This window comes from Hippocampus zosterae, chromosome 17 (genome assembly GCF_025434085.1).
Source record: "Hippocampus zosterae strain Florida chromosome 17, ASM2543408v3, whole genome shotgun sequence".
Classification (NCBI taxonomy): Eukaryota; Metazoa; Chordata; class Actinopteri; order Syngnathiformes; family Syngnathidae; genus Hippocampus; species Hippocampus zosterae.
In genome coordinates, this window is record NC_067467.1 from 6,844,222 (window position 1) to 6,869,473 (window position 25,252).

The 25,252-nt window shown below is 44.0% G+C and overlaps 1 protein-coding gene and 2 long non-coding RNA genes across 7 annotated transcripts in view; 2 read left to right on the forward strand and 1 right to left on the reverse strand.

The window, feature by feature from the left end:
• Positions 1-25,252, reverse strand: part of LOC127589664 (potassium channel subfamily T member 2) — a 37,821-nt gene that overhangs the window by 2,523 nt on the left and 10,046 nt on the right. The window contains exons 2-28 of one of the 4 annotated variants that reach the window (XM_052048911.1): positions 21,219-21,298; positions 20,314-20,416; positions 20,152-20,214; positions 18,422-18,470; positions 18,011-18,070; positions 16,814-16,888; positions 16,512-16,595; positions 15,445-15,539; positions 14,051-14,231; positions 11,427-11,591; positions 9,744-9,880; positions 9,363-9,426; positions 8,632-8,740; positions 6,197-6,305; positions 5,767-5,823; positions 5,017-5,169; positions 4,696-4,949; positions 3,734-4,058; positions 3,558-3,663; positions 3,313-3,485; positions 2,833-2,904; positions 2,032-2,166; positions 1,840-1,951; positions 1,526-1,627; positions 1,356-1,439; positions 1,146-1,274; positions 55-400 (exon numbers count right to left, since the gene is read on the reverse strand). In XM_052048911.1, coding sequence (XP_051904871.1) covers positions 55-400; positions 1,146-1,274; positions 1,356-1,439; positions 1,526-1,627; positions 1,840-1,951; positions 2,032-2,166; positions 2,833-2,904; positions 3,313-3,485; positions 3,558-3,663; positions 3,734-4,058; positions 4,696-4,949; positions 5,017-5,169; positions 5,767-5,823; positions 6,197-6,305; positions 8,632-8,740; positions 9,363-9,426; positions 9,744-9,880; positions 11,427-11,591; positions 14,051-14,231; positions 15,445-15,539; positions 16,512-16,595; positions 16,814-16,888; positions 18,011-18,070; positions 18,422-18,470; positions 20,152-20,214; positions 20,314-20,416; positions 21,219-21,298 — 3,422 coding nt within the window. Of the gene's footprint in view, positions 1-54; positions 401-1,145; positions 1,275-1,355; positions 1,440-1,525; positions 1,628-1,839; positions 1,952-2,031; positions 2,167-2,832; positions 2,905-3,312; positions 3,486-3,557; positions 3,664-3,733; positions 4,059-4,695; positions 4,950-5,016; positions 5,170-5,766; positions 5,824-6,196; positions 6,306-8,631; positions 8,741-9,362; positions 9,427-9,743; positions 9,881-11,426; positions 11,592-14,050; positions 14,232-15,444; positions 15,540-16,511; positions 16,596-16,813; positions 16,889-18,010; positions 18,071-18,421; positions 18,471-20,151; positions 20,218-20,313; positions 20,417-21,218; positions 21,299-25,252 lie in introns of those variants that run through there. The other 3 variants (XM_052048912.1, XM_052048910.1, XM_052048913.1) reach the window with 3 other exon arrangements.
• LOC127589713 (uncharacterized) lies at positions 350-10,125 on the forward strand. The gene is made up of 4 exons (XR_007959481.1): positions 350-1,235; positions 1,328-1,453; positions 1,535-1,633; positions 9,736-10,125. It is a non-coding gene; the product is annotated as an uncharacterized LOC127589713 (long non-coding RNA).
• Positions 14,792-19,571, forward strand: LOC127589709 (uncharacterized). 2 transcript variants are annotated; one of them, XR_007959476.1, is made up of 5 exons: positions 14,792-15,142; positions 15,339-15,605; positions 16,647-16,727; positions 16,816-16,914; positions 18,428-19,571. It is a non-coding gene; the product is annotated as an uncharacterized LOC127589709 (long non-coding RNA). The 2 variants fall into 2 exon arrangements; XR_007959475.1 differs by having other exon boundaries at positions 15,416-15,605.

The window sequence follows — 25,252 nt, forward strand, 5'->3', positions numbered from 1 at the left end:
ATAAAGGCAGTAAGAAATTACAAGCACTGATGCTAATAGTGCAGCAAAACTCACTGAAGCCAGTGGGAGAAAGCCCCAAATGCTTCATCCTGGTCCTCACAAGGGCATTGAGTTCTTGCCTCTCCGATCGCCGGAAGAGAGTCAGTCTCTGCTGGCTGATCCTCTCGGCTGCACTGCCAGCGCCGCCCTTGGCGCTGCCTGAACTCCGGCCCCCTTTCCTACTCAGGCGCCGCGCCCACTGCATGCTCTTCCTGCGGAGCAGCGGGTGGTCCGAGGAATGGGACGAGGTCGAGACGGGCTCTGAGGAGGTAGAGTTGCGATGAGCGCCACTTCGGGACAGCAGGGGCTCCCTGGGCTCTCTGGTGTCCTCGTAGTCTTCCACTGTGATGGATACCTGCGACTGATATGTAATCACATCCTCATTTATACTCTCTGCCCACATGAGATAAAACTTTTGTCTTCCTTCCGTTTCATTCCCGATGCAGGGATGGTCTCTGCTTGTGTGGGTTTACAGGGCCGATGCAGCTTGATTACCGTATTGGCCCGAATATAAGACGGCCCTGATTATAAGACGACCCCCTCTTTTTCAAGCCTCAAGTTTGAAAAAAGACCAAATTAATTTTGATACAGAAAATAATGACAGTACATCTGAAACAAATGATTAGAACAATATATTTGAGAGAAAAAGCATGTTATTTTGCCTCATTCAAATCTTAATATCTGAACATTTAAATATGTAAACTAAAGTGTAAATTACACCATAACTTCTCAGCTGCCGGTTGACCTGGCCGATCTTCGACCCACTTTTTTTCCAGATTGTCGCTACGTTTCTCCATTTTCTGTTATCTCTTCTATTATTTTTAATACTGCTTCTTACTGCTATTTTTAATTTTTCTTCTACATGCTACCGCTATTTTTATTTTTATTCTTCGTGACAGGGGTTGGCCTGGGGAGTTGAGTTCAGCATTCGCTTCAATGATATCTGGCGCCATCTCGCCTCATAAATGGGTATAATGTATAGACCTCGAATATAAGACGAACCCCAGTTTTTCAGTCTTATTTCAATGCAAAAAAGACAGTCTTTTATTCGGGCCTATACAGTATAACACAATATTGTTCACGATTGCACCACAGTGACAGCTGACCTCTGAAACCGGCAGCTTGTGCGCTTCTGTTCTGTAGATGCCGATAGGAATGTCCCCTGTGGAGGAGCACAGCTTCTGGTAGAGCCTGCCGTACGTCCGTATCCACAAGTCCTCCTCTGTGATTTTCATCTAGAATACAAAAACAAAACATTGCACTCTTTGTGTGATCCATTTATGACCAGGCAGCGATCAAGTTGCAGTTGCTCTTACAGCGCACAGGAACCCCGAACCGGGCATAGAGTCGAGGCCCAGCAGCAGCCTGGTGATGGAGATCATGTAATCCTTGACGAACGACTGTCCAAAGTGAGGTAACGTTAAATGGATAGAATTGAAATGTTTTTGCTACAATGAGTTGGTAAGAAATGTTGTTTTCTTTTTACCTGGTAAAGAAGTGTGTCTAGCATGCTAACACTGAACACTTTGCCTGCTGCGAAGGGCAGGCGGAACATAAACACCAGGTTGGATCCTCTCTCCCTTTCCTTCTGCGGGTAACGTGCGCCCACGTACACAAACACATGCAAACACATTTTCTGCTTAAACTAGCTCTTAATGAGATGAATAAACATTGCGATCATTTTGTTGATTTGCTTGATAATGATCCACATTTGTGCCTTTTGCCTGGGCGAGGTGGATGAGCAGATTTCCACATTACATTCATTGAATGACATGACATTAGTTGCAGTGTCACATTTACCTTTTCCAGCTTGGATAGAGCTTGAGAGTAGTGGTCTTTGACTTTAAACTGCATGAAGCGCATGTTGGCCGGGTGTGTGAGCTCCGTTATAATACTCAGTGCTGGGAACAGTCTGGGACGCATGCAGACAGAGATGACAACAGTCAGAAACTTTGTCGAATTTGGGCAGGCGTCAGGTGGATTGAGGCAGACCTGAAGAGGGTCTGGACATTGACGATGGTTTTTGCATCAGCCATGTAGTCCTCCTCCGCAATCATGGAACTCTCCTTGTCCACTACCACCATGGTGTCGGCAAAGGTCACTCCGCACCGCAACAAGCTGTCTAAACTTTTGGGAGAATAAAGAAGGATTATTACAAAATCTGCAATCTGTCTCGTAGGGACTAACATCTGACTCATAGTTAACCTGTTTCTTTTGGTGCACATGTCTCATAGCCCCCCCCCAGAGGTTCCACTATCTGAATCATAGGTCAAACCTGTCACATCAGTCCGAGAATTTGACCTAGACCTGCCAATTGCTGCCGCAAAGTTACCATTGTTTATCTTAAATGTGCCACTGTGTTGAATCGGCGCTACCATCACATTGGAGTTACTCTTTGAACCTATTTGACTCATAGGCGTTGTATGTCCCGGATTCCAATCAAAGTTGAGTCTCCGTTGGTGTCACACAAAGTTGCCATTGTCACATCAGGATCACGACGTGTGTCTGTCAACTAGGTTCAACTATCATGCTCATGTGCCACTGTCACATACTGTAGGTGCCACTTTTTGTGTCACACGTTCTGACTGATAGACGGAACTCTGGCCCAAAGGTGACAGTAACTGTCACCTTTACGGCAGATCTGTCAAAGAAAAGTTCACCGTTCCCTCGTATGTTGCAAGGGTTCTATTTTCTGCCACAAAGGTGGCAACTTCTGACACGTTGCTTGTACTTTGTGACCTGGCAATAGACATCATTCTCCGGGGTATGGATGGTGTCTTGGATGTGCCTTACTTGTCCATAGAGCCCACTGTGTAGAAAACCATGGGGAACCAGCAGATTGCCTCCAGGAAGTCTGCCTCGGGTCTAGACCAATCCAAACAAAAACGTATCAGTTTTACTTCAATGATGCCAACACCCGCCCCCAGCCCCTCTTCCCAGTCTAAATGAATTTAGCACAGCAAGACTCTGGAGTGACTCATCATTTTATTGCATTTTTGACCTGCTATTTTTGGACTATACCAGCCACCAAACGCAGCATTGTGCAGCACAATGACCTGAAAGCATTCGACATTTCACAAATCATGTTTACTGTGGCTAACAATAGCTCACTTCATCTCCCTCACCGGAGAAGACCACGTTTTACCACCCTAAGATTTATAGTGGTGTAGCTATGCTCAGAGCAGTCCTTTCCGAGGAGCCTTGCGTATCCTTTTTTTGCTCACACAATCAGCCACAACCAAATACTAGCCAGAATGAAGTGGACCATCTCACATGCTCTCCAAAAGCAGTACAATGGGGTTCAACTCCTTTCTGGGCCGGTAGTAGGCCCGAAGAGGTACGATGAAATTGTAAAGGCCGTTTCCCGCACTCTCTGCTGACACGATGATCAGTTTGGTTTTGAAGCCGTAGGAGCGGGCATCTTCAAATGGGATATGGTGACAAGCCTGTTGAAGAAGGAGGAGAGCGACTATGCAGTCACTGCAGAATCGGACGGCGATCAGTTTTCGAGCGCTTACCTTGTCCATACGTAGGCAGCAAAAATGCATCTTTTCTTGTAGAAGGTGACAAAGAGCAGGAGAGCTACCAATGTATGGAGAGTTGAGCGGGTAGCCCTTCACCCACCTGGATGACGGAGCTACAGTTACCCTTGAACGACCGCAAGCAACTCCAACCGAGTCGATGAAATACTCACTCGCAGTGTCGACCCCACCAATAGGCACTCTCATCTTTGTCACTATCGTCCTTGCTCTCCTCCCCTCCCTCGTCCTCCGACTGGTCACCCAGCAGGTCAAAGGTCGGGCTGCTTACGCCGTCCACCAACTCCAGGACAGGTGCAATGCTGTGTCGCCTCTCCTTGGCGGAGTCACCCAGGACGGGCAATGCCAAAGTGTTGGCCCCGCTCATCTCCGTCCTGGAGCTGCTTCGACTTCCCCTCCCGCTGCCGGGCCCCGCGCTGCCCGGGTCTTGACCTTCGGGGCTGCTGTCGCTAGAGTCCTGAAGATCGATCGCTACTGTGCCTGAAAAAGACAAAGTCACAGTAATGAACTCATTCACTCCCAAAGACGTTTTTAAACGTCTTTTCAGACTTGGTCCAGAATTGCCTGATACTGAATGAGTTAATCAGGGTGTGGTGAACAGAACAATTCAACTCTTCTCCACCAGATGGTGTGTTCGTAAAACCTCAAACATCCTCTGGGAAGACCGGTTTGAATATCTGCCACATAGGGTGCTGCTTCTTTCTAACTTGGAGGTGTCAACGTCTGACTCATTCAGTTGGTCCCGTCCTCTGTCTAAGTTGCAACAATTTAACTCGGGCCGGTATCTGTTACATGAGTGTCTGTCACGACAGTTCCTTTGGCTTCTCAGGACATTTTTGGACAATTGTGCATCTGACAAATTGGTTATAGCCACGCATGGATGACTTGGTTGTGGAAGCGCTCGAGTCCTGACCTCAACACCATCCTTTGACAAAGTCTTCCCAGGAGAGTGTACGGTGGGGATCATGTGCATCTTCTTTTCATACTTGTGTAAGCGACAGTGTTTATGGACTACGTTACTAACCTGGACAAGGTCTTTGCACGATGGACTAAAAGTCAACTGAAACTATAAATAGAAGCCAAGTGTGTAAAAGTACACCAAGCCGAGCATACTGACCCATGCTGGCAATGATGCTGTGCACTGGCAGGCGGGTGAGTCCGTGGTAAATGCTCTGGTGAACCCCCCTGGCATTACTCCCCGCGCTGCCCCACGACGGCTCCCGCTGTCCACGGACAAACGCGGAGTTCTCCTCTTTGGAGATGTTGATGTAAAAGCAAATGTCAGAGGCTCCCATGATATGACAGGGGCCGGGGTTCAGCAGGATGTTGCTGGTGTCCAGCCTGCGTACTCCGATTAAACACACTCCGTACCTGTTGCCATGGAGAAAGTTACACTCTGAACTGCATTCAGGGGTCGGGACTTTGAACCGTCGCTTACTTCTTGTGAGCATGAAAGGAGGCAAAGGTGAAACTCTTGCCCTGGTATTCCCCGAAGAATTTGCTCTCCTCCAGGCGAATGTGGTGCACCTCGTTGGCCGAGCAGCGGCGGTAGGTTCGATGCCACTGGTCGGCTGCGCACGCTCCGCCTTCCCTGTGAGACAAAGAAGGATTGATTGGCGGTCCAAGATTGACCTTTTTCGGGGTTTAACCGAAAGCCTCCGGCACGACGACCGTGGTCACAGGGATTTATCACCCAAAGCTGGAGAATCAACGTCTTATATCTTTTGTCGGAGCAGTTTGATCAATACTTGAGGAAATGGGAGGGGGGCGGGGGGGAAACCTGAAGGAAGGAACAACGGAGCTCCCACGCACAGATAAAACAAGTGAAGTGGACATGCGTGTTCTCAGGAGTGTACGGCTTTAGATGTGGAGGCTACCGAGGTGATAACAGGAAGCAAGGCTGTGGGGGCAGTGTGAATGTGGGTGGCCTGTGACAAAAAAAAGCAGAATAAACCAAGTGTTAAAGTGACTTTGCAGGTGGCGAAACGATTAACTCGTCGTGGTCGTGCATCATTGCCTCAAGCAAAAAGCCGCGGGGCAACGATTCAAATGGATGCGTACACGCACTGGCCACCACATTAGGTGCTCTTGGTCTGTATAATCCGAGGGGAAAATGATTCCAGAGGAGTTCATATTGTGTAATAATTCTTATTTGTACATATGAGGGATGTGAATGGAGCAGTCGTACCTGCTCAGGACTTGAAAGGCTCCTCCGCGTTGCTTAAAGGCCTCCTGGGGTGCGGTTCTGAAAAACACCCAAGAAAAAGTTCAATCTCAACTCAACGGTGAACGGAGCCGTTCGTTTCAACACGGACGCGCTTGCACGAGTTTCGTGAGATTCAGAACAATAATTGCATTACTGAACTTGGCAGTTGCTCATCGCTTCAGTATATTCTACTGAGAGCTTTTTCTAATATTTTAATATTTTACGACAGCGGCTCTCCGTAGGGTGTCGTGCAGTTTCACGCAACCGCAAACTACAGTCGCACTCAAAAACACAGACAGTCTCAATAAAAATTGAGCATTTTTTTATAATCTCGTGCCCTTGTATTGTTTCAGGTGTACCCAATATTTTTTGATAAGAACGGCTGACTGCCGAAATAAAAGGGTGAACTCACTGTCCTCTGGAAGAGTGGATTAACAGAGTAATGAGTGTCGAAGTCCCAGGGCACACGCAGTTCAAAGCCAGCATGGCATACTTAAACTCTTCCTCACACACCACGTGATCTGCGGACAAGGAGGAAAGCGGCAACACGGTTGTGGAGGTCAGGTGAGCGTGAGCTGCCAGGCTTTGTCAATGCATTTGTATGTGTGTGTGAGTGAGGATGACACACTGCATCGTTTAACGATGCACCTTTCTTCATCGAACCACCAACGCTCTGTACGCTGAAGTCATTAAATTGCATTGACATCCATTAAATGGATGCCCAGATGTTTCCTCTTTGAACTATAAATGTCAGTCTGCTTGCTCCGCGCAAAATGTCATGCCTCTTTTTTCAAAATAAAAGCTCTTTATCCTCTGGCAACACATGGCAGCCCATCCAGTGACTTGCTGTTAAGGTATTTCAGTCTGCCAAGCCACATTTGCTTTGCTGGGGTTTCTCGAGGTTGACATGACATTCTCAAATGCCGTTCGAGCGGCGTCGGTAACCTTGATTTGAACAAACCTTAGCAGCACTACTCCTGCTCCCAAGGGGAAGGTGGTCCCAAGCTAAAGTAGATTTCATTTAATCACTTTAGTCAACAGCAGGCTCTCTCATATCCTTGCAGAGTTCATTTAGAGTTATCGTGTTAGATGGCACAGTATCCTTTGCATTGAATCATCTTGGAAAAATAATAATAATGATGAATTAAAAAGAAAAAAAAATGGCTTATTCGCCATCACTTCCCATTAGTCAAACCAATCAGTAATTCCTATCCAGAAGTCCAAATTTATTGGTCCCATCGTCAATTCAAAACCCACAAAAGCAATCGCAAGGAGCAGGACGAAATATGTGTTTGGCATTTCCACTGCAATTACCAAAAGTTCCATTATGTGCTGATCAACAGAAATTACATTACAAAAGATGAAATGTTCCCTTTGCTTGTGTGTGTGTGTGCGCGTCCTCTGTTGCTGTGGTAAACAAACACACACAAACAAAGGGAACATTTGATCTTTTGTGTGTGTGTCCTCTGTTGCTTAGGTAAACAAACACACACACACACACACACAAAATCTTTTTAGTCTTACACCATTGACTGATTGGGACATATTTTTCACACCGCAAAAGGGACAAAAAGTTCTTTATAAGTCCAATTAGAAACCCAACGGGAAACGCGAGCATTAATCATCTTGATCAAAAATCGAGCCCCAATGTAGCTCTTGGTCAAGCATGCATCCTTCTTTCTCTAATGATGCCATGTCTTGTCAATGGAGTAGTAACCTAAAAACGTTTGCATTTTGCACTCTTGTAATTTAACTCTAACATACAGCACCAATACACATCTGTCATTTTTTTTATGTCCATAAACTGTTACTGCTCACTATATTCATTTTTGCAGTTGTTGAACTTTCTAGTTGATGGTGTATCATTGGGCAGTAACTTCTATGCATTATAAGTGGGCCCTGCATTGTTTGTTTTAAACCGTGTCTTTTTTTTAATACCAATCTGCCGTTTATTCACTTATTGGACAGGACGCACAGTTGAACTGATGACCGAATGGACAAACACAAAAGGCCACTTGCCTCTCCCCGTCACCATTCATCCGTCCTCTTTCTTGGCAAAAGCAACAGAGGAATTCATGCTTGTAGTGAGCCAATCAATCCACCGACCTTGCATGCGTTCACTGTGTGATTTGTAATTGTGTTACGTTCATTGTTGGCCAAGGCATCTTGGGACCGCTCTGTGTAATTCATCATTGAAAAAGCACTGGAGGGATCAACCATTGAGCCTCGACAAATGTATTCTTAAAAGCCCTCTGATGCAGGATTTTGCCTTTTCTTTCTTTTTCATTGAAATTCGACTGCAAGGAACCATTAAATTGTGACAAAATGGACCCTGCGTCCCCCACTGAAGTAGAGGAGACATAACACACTTGAATGAGCCCCGAGTTTGTTGGAAACGGAATGTCTTTTTTTCAGAGTCCTTTCAAAACAACCTGAACTAACAGCACTTTGGGGTATGAGGCTCATCGTTTTGGCTTAGAGCAGTCAGTCTTGTTAAAATGCCGCTCACACGCAAACATATCTTGCGGGTTTGACTGAAGTGGAAGCCTAGTCGATTGGAAAAGACAAAAACACGGATTGGGAAATAACATTTTCTATTATCACCATATCTCTGAGATCCAATATTCTTTTTTTCACCTCTTCACATCTCATACCTTCCTGGTGTGTTTGCACTTATGTTCTGTCTGCAGCACTTTGTCCTTCTCTTGCAATTTTCAACTGATACACTTCAAGCCTTCCAGAGATTGTCTTTCAATGTCAGAACCAAGAATATTTTAGATTTCACTGCTAAAATATGTATACACATTTCAGATTGGCCGGTATACCCCTTTTTGACTTTAAACCCACCTGCAAACTTGACATGAAACTTGTTCTCTGGCTTGAGGATCTGCACATACAGTGGGCAGTTGGGAGCAAAGTCTTTCACTGCCCAGGCCCGCAGGATGGTCTGATGATCCTGAACAAAAGTGGAGATGGGCAGCGGTGAAATTAATGACGCTCGGGCGACATAGGAGGGAAAATCGAGCCGCAGCTCTTTTATTAGCCGCATCAGATTGGAGACGTGACGTAATAATCTTTGTCGGCCAACGTACTGCGCGGAGCAATCATGTTGGGCGTTGTCACTGCCCTGGAATGACCTTGCGTCGTGTGGTCGCAAAAAAGATCCGAGCCTTGATAGAGGACCCAAAATATATCCGACATTGCTTTTTACACACAACAGAGAGAGGGTGGGATAGTGTCGCAGCTGAGTGCAATTTTAAAAAGTGACACATCAGTCTGATGATGTCGGCGACGGTGTCTGGTGTGGCATGTAAAATCCTTGTTTGTGTCAGTTGTTTTAAAGTTAAAACCCTTGGAATCGACTGTTTGGGCTCAGATGATTGGCAGGTCGGCTTCATTTACTGTTTATACAGACTGGCAACTAATGGCGGAAAAATTCATACATTTACGGGCAGTGTAAAGGTGACACTTGTTCATTTTGAAAAAATTATGCCTACCCTAGTCAGTTTCAATACTTCTTATCGGGCATTGTGGAAAAAAAGCAAAAAGAGGGGTTAGAAAAGCCAAGTGTAACGTACAGCGGCGATACGGTCCACTTCAAACCGGTTACTGAGGATAAAGCAGGCCTCGGCATCATCCATCCTGCCGACGGGTAGCGAGAGCGAGAAGGAAGAGAATCAAGGGAAGACACGGGAAGCGAGACTTTTGTTAGTTTCTTCTGGAACTTGACAAAGGTAGACAACAAATAGCGGATACAGTATTTGATGAATGAGGTGCTAGGAGACCAGGAGATAAAAAGCCAGCCCGAGGTGAAGCACGCTTAAAATGAACAATAAGCAGGTTGCCTTCAACTGCCTCCTCTAATTATTATTATTTTATGTTGTAAAGAAGAATGTTAAAAAGGGACAGAATGAAGATTTGTAAAATGTTTTTTGTTCTATGTTGTTGCAGTGACTCACTTGGCCCGCATCAGGTCCTGGTCTTTGAGAGCGGAGCCCTGCAGGTAGATGACTCTCTGGGCCCACAGAGGAACATGAAGTACTCTTCTAACCTGGACATCCATTTCTGCCGGGCACAAGATCACCACGTAGTAATCCTGCTTACACATACACACACATATACAAACCTTTCACACAGAATTCATCTCATTCTTGACCATGTCAAGAGCAAACCAGTCGTCAGATTTACATCACAATTTCATTGAAAACAGGAATAATAAGAGTTCATCTTGTCGGTCTTCCTTTAACTTGTGCCGGACTTGTATGGACGTGCAATTTTTGGAGGGCTGAAATCGAGAGATGTTTTGATCATTGTCAGAACCTAGATTATTATAGTTAACTAAAATGATAAAAAAAAATAAAAACAGAAATTCCCCAAAACGTTTTAGTTCATATTTAAAAAATGAAAATGCTTAAAAAAAACTAAAACTGTAATTCCAGTGAAAATGTCCATAGTCAATTTCAGCTAATATTCTACATGAGCCCTTGCGGTTCGTTTTAAATAAATATGTACCATATTTTCTGTACTAAAAGGCGCACCTAAAAGCCTTCCATTTTCTTAAAAGCTCACAGCGCGCCTTAAAACCCGATGCGCCTTGTGTATGGTCATTACGGTAATACGTCGACCCGCAAAATGGCTCCTTGCTCGAGACATGCCGACAATGCAGAGTTCAAACTTAAGGCGATCGGTTATGCAGTTGAACACGGAAATAGAGCAGCAGTAAGAGAGTTCAACGAGTCAATATTAAAAACTCGCTGTTGGTTTAGTGAACTGTGTCGCTGTTTTATTAAATACGTTTTACTGACATCTGATCGTTCTATTGGCGTTTCCTTGAGCGTAGCTCCATCTAGTGGAGGCATTGGAGATTTCGTCTTACAACGCGGTGCGCCCAATGTATGAAAAAAAATTACAAAATAGGCCAATCATTGAAGGTCTGCCTCATAATCCAGTGCACCTTTTATTGTGGAAAATACGGTATTTCAGTAGAGCTGTACGTATGCACAGAAGAAGGAAGTTCAAACAAGCCTTTGAAAATTGGAAGTTTACTTTCATTTATTGCACAATACATAGTGACCTTTTTTTTATTCTTGCAGTCAACCAATATGTTCAAAAATATACTACAATTCATTAAAACTAAACTGAAGCGAAGTATTTTTGGAAAAAAAAGATTAAAAATGAAAAAACCTGCTCTAAAAACTAATTGCAACTAATTTAATAACAAAAAACTGCTAAAACGGAATTAAAACAAACTAATTCTGAATAAAACCAGTAACAACTGTAAATATCACAGCCACCTAATACCAGTTGCATATATGCTTATATATAACTATATCTATAATTATATTGCACTTATATTGAACTGTGTACAGCTCTCTTCTGAAACATTTATTTTTGTGCATGTAAACACTTTTTTCTACCCCCCAATTTTGCTGCTGTAGACTGTAAATTTCCCCAGTGTGGGACAAAAAAATCTTAATCTTAATGAAATGTCGAAAACTATAATATCCCCGGAGGTTGCGCAAACTCAACACGTCTGCTCCTGCAACGTGATCGCGCCAGCCGCTGCGTTTCTCCTGCCTGTTGACCTCAACTGGGAGCGCATTACGAGTACATTTTACCGGGTGAAGCCATCGGTGATGCACCTGCAGTCGAGGGTGAGCGAAAAACTCATTGAGGAAGTCCATGAGGAGGTCGATCTTGAGGCAGCTGACGCAGAGCACCACGTGCTTCTCCGTCTGCGCCCGGTAACGGCTGTAGTTTCCGCCGGACTTCTGACGCTCCATCCACAGGAAGGCCAGCTGCTCAAACTGTAATCGGAATGACATCAGACACATCGGTCAGATGGACATTAGATTTAAGCAGGCAAATGAAAAACAGGCCATGTGCTGTCGAGTGCATCCGATTGATTTGGCGAAAGCCAGTCAGGAAATTTGAACAGAACTTCAGTGTGCCAGTTAGCTGGAGATTTGACCGAACGAAATGAGGGGGCTATTTTGCAGCAGAATGCTCCATAACAGGCTAACTCCATCAAAAAAAATATTATTTTTTTACAATGATAACTTTTTCTTTTTTCGGTATAAGTAGTTTGTTTCAAAATTTCAAAATGGTTCCAGTGAAGGCAAGAAGAAAAAGGTCCTCTCATAACACACTCTAAAAACACGGCCGTGATCAATTTAAAATATATTTCCTGTTTTGACAGAAAAACACACGTTCAGTGACAAAATGTCTTTGTGGTTCAAATATTTATGACTTAACAAAATGCCGTATTTTGCACTGATAGCGCTATGTTCCGATGGCATATTATTCACGATTGACATTCATTTATTAAAATGAAGTAGCTGTTAAAATTTCACTGATGCAACTAAATATGACAGGCTTCCCTGACGCATCCTCATTCAAGTCAACTTTGATACACTTTCCTTTTCTGTTCTGGTTTAACAACAAATCACCCATCCATAAATTTCTTTCTCTTGAGAAACGGATTCATCCCTAAAATTGCCTTTGAGTCATTAAGTGGTCATTGTCATGCCTCATATTTTAAAAATAAATGTCAATTGTAAAAGGTTTGTGATAAAGAGCCAAAAGTATTTTCCCGACACAAACTGTCGCACGCATGTCAAAGGCTCCAAGTGACAATTTGTTTGGATGCCGCTTTACTGTGGGTGGTCGAGCAGATAAACGTCATTGATTTTGTGCCGAGACAACATCGGTGGTGAGTGAAAAGCTGGGATCCATTTTCGTGAATCCATGACAACAGACATCTTTTTGCGCTGGCATCTTTGTCATTTGTTTACAGGAAAAAAAAGAAAAAAATTGCTTTTGGTATTTATGATAGCACAACAACGCAGGGTGAAGGTTTGAGAAAGAGATTGTGCGTGTGTGTGTTGGGTTTGCAGGAAAATGCAGACGGCACAAGTAAGGAAAGATAAAAACACAATTGCTAAAAACTACTGATGAGGTCTGAGGCTTCCCAGTGTAGGTCATGGCAGGACACACCCACCCACACACATACACACATGCACACCCACACCGGCTGGGGGTTAGGACCATGTCGAGCCCAAATCTAAATGTCAAGGGGTATTTATGGAAGAGAATAGGGACACTGAATTGAGAAGGACACGACATGGTGTCCATGTTAGTGATGCACGCATTGTCAGTACCCGGTGCAGTTGTATTTCTATTTTCTTTTCTTATTTTCTATTTCTGTTCGTATTTCTCTATTTTGGGGAGATTCGCTGCTGAAGAGTCACATGCCATGAACAGGAACAATATAGTCCAGTGGCTCTCAAATCGTAATTGGCTTTTTCTTGGACTAAATACATTTCAGTAAAAATGAATACAAATGGCGGCGCGGGCACCCGCAGCGGCTCCTCTTGTTGTCTGTTTAAGAGGGAGGAAATTTCATCTGTAACGAAGTACATTAAAGTTGATACTTGATAAAAGATCTTGATTTATGTAAAACCACATAAAAAAATATAAGGCCTGGCCAAACTGCAGTAATAATTAATAAAACAAATTTTAATTAAAAAAAAGTACACAACATAGCAAATGGGTTCCAATTACATTTCATTAACCTGTTAGCATAAATGCATTTATGCTACTGCGATAGCGACTGACCTAAAAGCAACTCTATGAAAGTACTTTTAGCATAGTAAAAGTATTTATATGGAAAAATGAATCCTCCCATCTGATTTTCAACGCAGACACCTTTCTCTCTTTTATAGCTGTCTGCAAACTCAGACATGTACATGCATAGGCACGCACGTTGAGAATAAGCTTTGTACTAGCCATCGTTTGCCTGTTGGGAGATGCACCATGATTGGGAATTGTTTGGATAGCATGCAACTCACACATTTGTGAAGGTGTTCCAAACAAAAGTGTGTGTGTGTGTGTATGTGTGTTGTGCCGCTAAGTGTATGGCTGGGAATTGGGGAAGTGAGTGAGTTCTCGGAATAAAAATAGCGTCGCAAATCAAACGTAGGCTGGATGAAATGAGTCATCGTCGCGTGTCTGTGTGAGTTCGTCTCAAAGTAACCTTCGGTGAAATGAGTTTACTAGGTTAAGTGTGCAATTCAATCTTTCAATTGAAGGCGTCATTTTAAAATGGCTATTATGCAATTCATAGTAGACAAGCCCGGAGCAACTCACAATGTTAAATAAACATGTCATTGTGGACTTGTTCCCATTGATCTCTCTTTGGTCATACTGCTTTCTTCTATTGTGTGTTTCTTCTTCTTTTTTTTTTAACCATCACTTTCTCTCTCACCTGTATGGGAAGCACAATGAGCGCCACGAAGATCATGATGACCACCAGCAGCTGCGAGGGCCAGATCTGTGGGGTGACGTCCCCGAAGCCCACCGTGGAGAAGGTGACGACGCAGAAGTAAAGCGAATCGAACAAGGTCAGATTGTTGCCGGCTCGCTCCAGGTGCTGGATGCCGCAGATGCTGTTTTTAGTGAATATGTAAGAAAAACATCACAGGAAGGCAGCATACCGGGGTTATGCACTCGCTGGCCACTACAGTTGGTGCACCTGTATTGAAACGCTACCTTTTGTATTATAAGGTGTAATAGTGTTACATACAGTATTATGACTTTTTTTTTCCACCTCAGGTACAGTTCAATATTTGAACACAAACGGTGGAGTAACACAACTAGAGAGATAATCTAATACGAACCAGAAATATATATCCATTATCCTCTACAAAGAACGAGTGCTGTTACTGCTTCTTACTGATGAGTTTTGACCGGCTGCATGTATACATATATTATGTCTGTATTATACAGTACTCTAGTTTCCTCCCACATTCCAAAAACATGCCTGGCAAATTAACGGAACACTCTAAATTGTCCCTTGGTCTGAGTGTGGGCGCGAATGGTTGATTGTCTATGTGTGCCCTGCGATTGTACAACCAGTTCCGGGTGTACCCCACCTATTGCCCAAAGACGGCGAGGATAAATTCCAGCACGCCCCGCGACCCTTGTTGAGGATAAGCGGATCACAAAATGGGTGGATGGGTTATCTAGCCCCCTGGTGGCCAGCATGCATATGACAGAAAGAACCTCTCTGGCAGTGTCGCTGTAAACTGAGCGTTCGTTACCTTGTGTCCTTCAGTTCGTGTAAATGCCGTCAGAGTAGAACACTCCTTTAATATGGTATGGTAAGACATACTTCATATTGGATGTATTTGGCTTTTGCAGGTGCACCGAATGAAGTGTTTGAATTTCTCAACCGTGTGTGCGCTGGTAGGCGGGTGGATGCCTTCCAGACCTAATGTGTGCAACAGCGCACATTTACAAAGTCTTAAATGGATGAGGGCGGACCATTGCTGCCGTCTATGTAGGATTTTTAAAAAAGGTAAATGTCAGCTTTGGGATTCGTCATCGCGCCGTAGTCGATCTTTAAAGATGAGCACAGCCGCTGTCGGTTTGGAACAATCACCACTTGTCATGTTTTGTTGCTATCTCGCACTCGCAGTCACCAATTATCATCCTGTTTTGTTTTATTGTCTGCGTTCTCTCTCCCTTCATCGCTGTGTTGCCTCATGTTTCAGCACACGGTTGTTTGCTGTCTTTCCTTTTACCCATCTGCTCCCCCCCCCCCCCTCCCCCGCCCGATTTCATTTTGCAGTTGGCTCTCGAGTCCATGCGGGTACCCACCATGTAAACATGAGACACACCAACGTGCTGATGAGTATCACCACCTGGTTGAACATGGCCGAGTGTGTCCGCTGGATGGCCCTGTGGAGGTCGTTCTGCAGAGAGACGCAAAAAGTGGGAGACGCCAGATGAGGCGTGCAAAAGAAAGACGGGGCCTAAAGGTGTGCTGCTCAGTTCTTAAACAGATCGGACGTGTGCTTGGTGGAGCGTGAGAGAAAAAAAATGTTTCCTCAAATTGTGGCTTTCGCTGTAATAGATGCCATAATTCATGGCCAGGTCGTCCACGTATGACAAAGAAACCTCCCTTCTGCATCTCACACAAAGACACACACACACACAAAAGGGGTAAAAGTCTACTACAGTAAAACTCCTCTACAACGAAATCATGTTTGCAGCAAGAACTTTTTCACGACAGGGGTTTTTTCACTGTAGCAAATTTGATCTCAGATGTAAACACACACACACAAACGAATGTGTACTCTTTACTTTTATTCCAATAGTGCATAAGTATGAGCAGACACTTATAATGGATAATGGATAATGGATTTTATTTTGCTTCCTCTATCTTTCATTTTGATCACTTTTACCCTCTCTTCCAGCGTCGGAGCTCTTCTTGTCTGAGCTGCTTGACATCGGAAGGTCCGTTTTGTAGCCATTTTAGCAACGCAACGTTCTTGCTGCGTCTGAAACTAACAATAACAAATACTTCCTGGACTACTGCGCAGGTGTAAACCAGTGTGGTGGTTGCTGTTGCCATTTCCGAACGAAGCAGTAAAGGTCGCTGTTGGATTAGACTTTGTTGTAGTGAATCTCGTCGTGAGGCAAGAGCAGAGAAAAAGATTTCGTATCATGCAACGTGTTTTTTTTTCGTTGTATGGGGGGCAGGTGAGTGGGAATTTTGTTAATGCATGAAGATTTTTTCACCCTAGGGGGTATTTTCGCCCATGTAGGTTTTGTTGTCGAGGAGTTTCACTGTCGTCTACTTTCTTACAATTCCTTTTTTACTCCAACAAAAGTGTGTACACATCATGCAGGATTGAGAGTAATACTGAAGATGCTTGACTCACTATCATGTTCTCCAAAGCATGTTTGGCCAGCCAGCAATTCAGAAAAACGGGAATGAAGAGATTTCGGAAGGAGGGCAAAATCACCTGTGGAAAAGAAACGAGAGCATGTCACTTCTGCTTGTGTTTGTCCAACAGAATGCACACGCAGCCGAGGAGCCAGGGAAGTGGAAACCGACTGTGTCATCCATGACTGCCATCCATCTACAGTAGCAGCAGGTAATAAATGCGTATTACAGAAGGGGAAGGCAAGGTGCTGTTTGAGTGTGCTTTCGGTGTTCAGTGGTGCATATTTTTCCACTCACAGTGACCATGAAGGGGACAGCGCTGATCATCTCCAGAATGAATGGGACACGTAGTACTTGCTCCCAGACGTTGCCCTGGAAACACAAAGCACACACAAGAGGTCAGGGAACTCCATTGTCATGGCGACCCCCGCGGGCGGGATTACCGCATAACAGGCCTGTTTAGCCGAAGGGGATAGGTTGGAGTTTGAAATGGAAGGACGGGTTATACAAGTCGCATGAGTGCTATTTAAGGGGGAATAGCATTTAGTCTCAGCTGCCTCCGGTTAACACGGCAGCTTTTTATCAGACCCCATCCTAGAAGAGTGTAGGTGGACGTGCTCACATCTCTTGTCTCCACTCGGTTGGCTTTAAAGCTTTGGCATCAATGCACACATGGGGCCCTTCATAGGCTTATAGTGCCAAGTACCGGTACATGAAAGGCACGGGCACACCTGGATGGATCGACGCCCCGCAGCAGCAACACGGGGGCTCCCCTAAAATCCGTCTCATGTATCAATATTTGGACACTTTGGAGGTCGTCCACCCACTAAGGCGGGGTACACACGCGCACTGATTTGGAACATCGTATTTAGAGATACCTTGATCACATTTTATTTTGCACCAAAGTCTGAGTCCAACTCATTTTTTTTGGAGTCTTGAGCTGATACCTCGGTAATGCATTTAGAAGAAAAAAAGACCAAATTGTCTTATCTTAATTTTGTTTCAGAATTTTAAATGTATCTCTTTTTTTGGAGCCTCTGAATCAAGCACTGGTTCAAATGGAGTAAACAAATAAAATGGTTTTTGCTTGACTTTAGAAATTAAGAATATTTTATTGCATGGGTTCATTTTTACAATGGTTGACCAGGTTCTAACCGGGCATTTACATAATGAGCACATTTACACACAATTTGTTGATTTAAAAGCCATACATGCTCCACATCAGTTGAGAAAAATAATACCTGTAACTTACATGCACACGGTATTATGTTTAAAAATTGCAAAAATCTTTTAGCCGATAATCGAGGGATGATCAAATACAATAGCTGGGGCGCAAGTTTGCACCATGGGAAACCGAGGACCCCATGTCCATTAATGGGGCCGTGAAACTGCTACTCTGTATTACCCACAAAATGCATATTGCAAGAAAAACAGGCTTCCGGTGACGTTTCCGCCACCGTTTTCGTAAAAAGTCTAATACCCTGAGCAACTCACCTTGTAGCTAAGATACACAAGCAACATGGTTTCTGAAAAGCTGATAAAAGCCACGAGCACCTGCAAAAAGAGAGAGAGAGGGGGAAGACTCGCATTGAAGAGAGAGCAGACGGGGAGTTGAGACAGTCTGAGGGAGAGAAATTAGGCATGTAAGAAGAGAGCGTGGGTGGCATCAGTGGGCGCGCGGATGATTGAGCTACAGAGAGATTAAAAAAAAAAAAAGCCATGTGAGCAACGAGGGGAAATGTGCCGTGATTGTGTCCATTTTTATGTCCATTAGCGCGCCATTACTCACATCTCGTTAGGCGTATGCAAATGAAATAAGGGAAAAACGAATGTAACCTGTCAACGGAAAGCACACGTGCAAAATGTATATTTACAGCACACAACTTGTCTTTTTTTTTATCTGACCTGCAGGGCCCACAGAGGAAGAGGTCTGTCCACCCAGATGATCAGCTTCCTGCAAGGTGCAAGGACATGACAAGACAAGGAGCAAAAGGTACAACCAATAAGGATGCGGACATTTTGGAAGGGAACGAGACAAAGAAAATTCATTGATCCAATCCAGATTGCATGTAATAGTGCGCTTGCAGTGCCATCGTATTATAGACATGAAGTAATAAATAAAAACAACATAGTCATGAATGTAAGAGGCCACAATTAGCAGCCGTGCTCAGAATGTTGCATTACTGCCCTTGTTAAAGCGGTAAACTGTATGCGGGCCATTTATGTCGCTGTCCAAGCTGTTTCTTGCTTAATGGAAGAGCATGTGTGCGCGTGTGCATTATATTCATAATTGGGCTATTTTCCAACAACAGGAGTGTCACTGTGGTCGCACAAACCCTGTCAGTGACTCACCCAAGAAAATACAATTACAAACATTTTTGAACGCTTCCTACCAATTAGAGTGCATTACTTTTTTTTTTGGGATGAAACCTATTCAATTTTATGCAAATGGAATTGATACTGACAATAGGTGCAAATGACAGCTAATTTTAACGACATATTGAAATATTTCAACCTACCGTGCATGTTTGGTTCGGAAGATGGATGCATGGATTTTCATTTTTCCTAAACTGTCAAAACAATTTTTTGTCAGCTCCTTCATAATAGTGATTCACATTTTTTTGGTGGGGGGGGTTGTATTAAAATCTGGGGAGAACTTGTAATAATTTTTTGGGTGTTATTGGGTAACAGTTCAACGAATTAATTACGGCACATAACGTTTTGTAAGAAATCTTACAAAATTGTGGGGAAAAGACGGTCTGTCTTGTGACACGATAGACCTTTGGTAAGAATTTACTTTTAAAAGTAAATATATTATTTTGTCACATTTTTCCAAGCTTGTGTTGGCTTTAAAAATTTTTTTTGTCAGTTTTCCACTAATTATGTTGCATTGTATTTTTGCATAAAATCCTTCTAAATTCTCAGGAGAAAAAGGGCATCATCACTGAGATGAGTGGCTGCTTAAATAGACAAAATACTTGTACCAGCACCATCAACAGCTCGTGTTCTCATATTGTAGGCGAAAAGTGAGATTCACACAGTCAAATGGAAATTTACAGCCTTATTGTGAGAAAACGGAGACCCCCCCCCCACCCCCCACCCCTCACCCTGGGGCCTATCATGGCTACTTGCCTGCTTGATCGCTCCTACGAGTCGGCCACCTGCAGCAGTAGGCGGCAGCAGCCCTATCCCTGAGCTCGCTCTGTCAGCTTCCTTATTCATTTGCAGCCGGAGCTTTGCCAGCGTCACCGAACACCGATTAGATCAATAGGTGCTTGGGCTGGAGACATGGCGTGGCCTTCCGGGGGTCGGTGAGCCACCACCTCCTGTTTCGACCCCCCCCCCCCCTCACCTCCACCCCTTTTCCCCCTTAGCCCAGCTGTATATTACATGCTTTATCTCCACTAGATCACTGTTCATTAGGCTGCACAGGCACTAAATACATATTACACTGACAGCTAATCCATACGTCCGGATTGTGAGAAATTAATGTGGATCTGGAATGTTCAATATGAGCATGTGAATCGTATCGGTTAAGTGGAGTTTCATTGATCGCGTTATCTGACGTTCCTGACCGTTGAGGGCCCGAGACCAGGGGCTATCACTCCTAAATCGAAGACGCGGTGCACGCTTACCAGTCAAACTCGCTCCACTGGCGGGAGGATGTGTTCTGTTTGGTACAGTTTGCGCCGCTCATGCTGCTGGGCGGGGACAAAAGAAAATAGTCGATTCCCGTCTAGTTCCTCTCACAGATTCCACTCCAATGCACTAATGACGCTGTGTTGTGTGGTTCTCACCAGTCGGGCCTCCACTCTTGCGGGTTGTCCAGTAACACTCTGACAATGTAGAGGAGACAGCTCAGCACTTTGAGCGCAAAATTGAACATTCGCACTCGCAAACCTGCAATGGAAAGACCGGAGGGTTTCATTTGGATTGGATTGAACTCTTTATGGCAAAGGTTAAAAATAGTCCTGCGGTGCAGTGAAAGCATAAATATTTCAAAATTACAGCTAGCAGTTAACTATTTAGCTTTTGTTAGGGAGTAAACACTTCTTCCCAGGAAAGCATGTACAGTAATCCCTCGTTTATTGCAGGTAATGGGGACCAAAACCACCCGCGATAGACTGAAATCCGCGAAGTAGCGGTAACAAAATTATTGCAAAATCTCAATGTTATTTATTATACATGACAGTTTGACGTTTTGGGACACATTTTAGCAAGTTGACACACGTGATTTGCTTTTGCGGGCCACATAAAATGACCTGGCGGCCCGGATCTGGCCCCCGGGCCTTGAGTTTGATACCCGTGATGTATATTAATTGATGGACAGTTGTGCGGGGCAGGGGTTCAGCGAATCAGTGGACACGAGCATAGCGTACCGGTGTAGAGAGACCGGCCTGATTTTTCAGTGATTTTGAAGCCTCATTTTATATGTATGTTTTTTTTTTTCATCATTCAAATTTGGCAGGGTTGTTAGTAACTCTCTCCCCTGTGGTGTATCAAATGCACGAGAGATTTATTTTCTCTTAAAAGGGACGATAAGATGGCTCAAGTTGTACTTAATATGAGTATTGATTTTAAATGCCTCAACTGGTTGACTTCAATTGTTTGAAGTCATACATGTAGACAAAAGAGTGTGAAAATCAAAAGGAAAATGAAGCCAGCAAACACGCAGGAGAGAGAGGCGGGGGCGCTAACTCACTGGATCTTTGGTTTTTGATGAAGAACAGCTTGAGGCGCTCCTTGAACGTATTCTCGTTCACGTAGAACTCCACCTGTACCCTGAAGAAACACAAAAGTTGGACAGAAATGTCAAGAGAGGAATTAGACTGCGAGCTCCGCTGCGAGGGCGGAAAATCAAATTGCGGATCAAAAAGGGGTGATAATTATTTAAGCATATGAAGTACAAGAGCAAGCGCCTCGAATGGCTTTTAGGAGGAAATGACGCTCCACTCAGAGCCAGGTCATCCTCTGTCGCTCTCGTTAGCCGCGCCAATTGAATATAGAGCAACAAATGACTTCTCTCCGATACGACTCCTCGACACGGGAGTCCATAATTGCTGCTTTTTTTTTCCCGCCCGGCACCCTTCTGGTGAAAGCGACATGCATGCAAAAATACCCGCCTGCACGCGCGTGGGTTATTAGGATTATTACAGCACTCATGCAGAGTCGTGATGGAAAACAACCAAAGAGGCCCTGCCAGATTGTCCGGCATGGGAGCCGTTGGACTCGAGGTGACCGTATTTCCTGTTTGATCACTTAGTCTCCTTTCATCCGTCCTTTGGGAGTGCAATGACTCAGGTGGGGGGGGGTGGGGGGGGTTGATGACGCCAGTCGCTCAACTCTCGCAACGTCATTGGCCATCGGGGCAGGAGTTTCACTGTGACCCATGTCGCGGCCGTCTATACATACACCCTTTTAGGGTGAGGGAGGCGGAAGCTTCCCTCTAGTTGCCGTGGCAACGCAAGGAGGGCTCGCCTCTCGCTTCCTTCGCAGATGTGAGCAAACATGAACTTGTGAAGGGCGCTCAGTCATGGGGGTCCAACCCTGTTGATGTTCACCCCACCGGCGCCCGTGACTGCTTGTTGCAGATATGAGAAGACATTGTTTTGTTTTTTTTTTTTGTCATGGCGGAACTTTCAAGACCGCTCTATTCAAATGATGTCAGGAGAGTTTGCGATAACATCCCAAGGGAAGAGGATCACGTGCCTTTCTTCAAGCTCTGCAGCCTTTTTCCTCGAGTAAAAATGAACAGTACAGATAGCCCGATAAGACTCGGAGGGATTCAGGTGGGAAAACACGTGACATTATAATATAATATATAATATATAAAAAATGTCCACTGCACACTGAAGAAAGTGTTTTTCTACCCCAAACTCACCCATCCATGCCTTGAGGTACCTTACAAAAAGCTTTCCGCAATATGTTCAAAGAAGTCGCAAACCTCATTTATAAGCAACGCATGCATATGTAAAGGCAAAATGTTTGCAGATTTTCATTCATTGTTTATTCCTGTGTCTCAATACTTTTGTCCACTTTATATAAGCCATTGTTCCTACTTGGTAGGGGGTCCAAACCATCTGAGTGTGGCCACTGTCAATGTTTGTGTCAAAACTGTCCAGACTGGCCTTTTCCTGCCATGAGCCGTCTTCATCCTGTCCGCCCAAGTTTATCAAATGGATTTCTTCTCAGCGTGTGACCGAGATTGTCTCCGCACAGCAAAACAGCAACTGGGATTCAAGAACAGTGGCTCGATATGACATTTGCGAATAGGAAGGGTGTATTTACTCACCGCAGGCCCCCAAACCAATTTCCGATTTTGGTCCTATATCACTTTTATTTCTCTTTCCCCTTTGTACTTTCATTTGACCCATATCTGATATTGCGCTGAATGAACACCAAAATTAAACCTGTGGACAAGTCCAAAGCACTCTATTTTTGTTTTTGTAATGCAGTAATGTTTTCATTCCTAATAAAAGTTCCATCATGTTACAGGGAGTCTTCGGTTGACTATCGTCTCACCCTACAACGTTTAGCAGTTATGAAGGGTCTCCATGAACGGGTTTGTGGCCCTCCTAGAATGACAGCCAGCCAGCCACAGGAGTAAAGGTAAGAATTTATTCTCTTTTTATCTATCTGTTTATTATTAGGATACCTGATGATATGACCCACTGCGTTGGTGCGATCATTTGGATATTTTCATCGATTTAAATGGGCATGAGTATAGATAAGGAAGCCTTTTAGACTGTCCCTGAAAAGATACTGCACTTTAAAATCCTCAAAACCCAGTCCAGGGTCGCAGTTTTTCCAGTCGCTTGAAGAGTCACCAAAAATATATATATATTTTTAAAATGGGCCAAAATAGCCGACTGATAGACAGACAGACTGCGGGGTGCCTGTGAATGCGGAGGATGGTGTATGAGAGAATGACAGGTTGAACCTTAGGCTGTCCCGCTGCTTCCACCCATGTTGGCACGCCAATCACACCACACAGCACCCGGGGCTTTTTAATCACATTAAAAAGGGAGACGAAAGAGGTTTCGCGAGCACAGTCGGCGGCAAATGTCAACATCCACGGTCAAGACAGGATTAGTAGCCGTCCGTAAGAGCGTGGCAAAGTCGGTGTTCACGCCCTGATTTATTCACAGAATCGAACTTTATTACTCTGCGTTGCGCGATATCAAGCGGTCTGGCTCGGGAGGCGGCCACCAGGCAATTTTGAACGCAGAAACAAAACCCTGTGATGTCTGATCTGATATCACTTTTCATTTTGAAGGATCGGAAGCTTTTTTTTTTCCAAGAAATTACTCTTTATCCCTCAATGAATTACTCTTGTGATTTACCCTAATTGCATTCGTTTCTTTCTACCAAAGGCTTTAACCCTCGTAGTCCACCGCTTGCGATAAATGTAAAATTATGTCTTTGAATCAAAGGCAAAGGCATTCGGAAAAAGACGAGAGAGCTGAAACGTATGGTGGGGTTCTAAAATGGCCTACATTTCATGACGTCACCGGCTGATAATGCTCAGGCATTGCAGCAATAATAAAAAAGGTTTTGATTCCGTAATCTTCATAATTTACATATTTTGCACCATAGAGACCCATTATAATTCATATTTTTGAATGCATCGTAAACCTAATGTGTAAACATGCATTTCACGCGATTTTTACGTCAATCGCTTTGTTTTCGCTTGGACAGACGTATGCGTGCCACATTGTTGGGTTGAGGTCATTCCAATTGTGCAACTTTTAGGTGGCGCCAGAGGATCGCAAATGAGTTTGCCTTTTTGCAGGAGGCTTCAAACCAATGCATTTTACATGAACACGTCCGGTCGGGATTGTTAGTAGGGCTTGGTTGGGACCTCCAGACACAATTTTTTTTTTCCTTTTGCAAAAAATAAAGAATAAAAAATCCCAAATAACTGATAAAAACTATATATGTATGGATAGCACAGATGTCTCTGAACATTTTGAGTGTTTGAAAAAAAAATAAGAATGTTTGTATAACACAAAATACATCATTACACAAATTGTAAAATGCGTAACTTAGGGTTTTTTTCATTTGAAGGACCCAAGGGTTAAACAAAGAGGCCAATTAAAATACACTTCAGCTTATTAAAAGCACCATTGTTGAACAAAATTTCAAGTGTATGAGGACACCAAAAACAAATTGCAGCCATAAAATGCTGTGCCTTGGAGAGGCGGGGCCTACTTGGGCGTGGTGTGACCATCTGTGACTCTGCGTGTGAGTTTCTGCACATAAGCAGCTTCTGCGTGAGTGTGTGCACTGTACTGCCGGTGTTCATAAAACAGCTTAAAAGTACGTTAGGGATTGTGGCTTTCCTACATGCGAGGGTGTAACAGTAAGTATAGGAAAAAAAAGCGAGATAGCAGGCATTTCAATGTTGAAAAATGATATAGCAGAGAATACTTGTCTGGGTTTTATTTTTTGTTTTTTTTGTGATCCAGCAAAACCAAAAGCGATAAAAGCCTCCTTGTTTAATTTTCAAGGTGATAGGCTGTGTAAACCTTTGACCGTTTCTCAAAATGGAAAAAAAATCAATTAAATGGATCAATAAATTTTACTGCAAGGCGGCATTTTTTGGCAAGCGCGAACAACAGCGGACGGTTTACTTCCAAGATCGAACAAGGACAAGTGGGACGACAAATGATAATTTCACCTCCAGAAGGAGACGACACAGAAGGGAAACGCTTCACGATTGACACGGTGACGCCG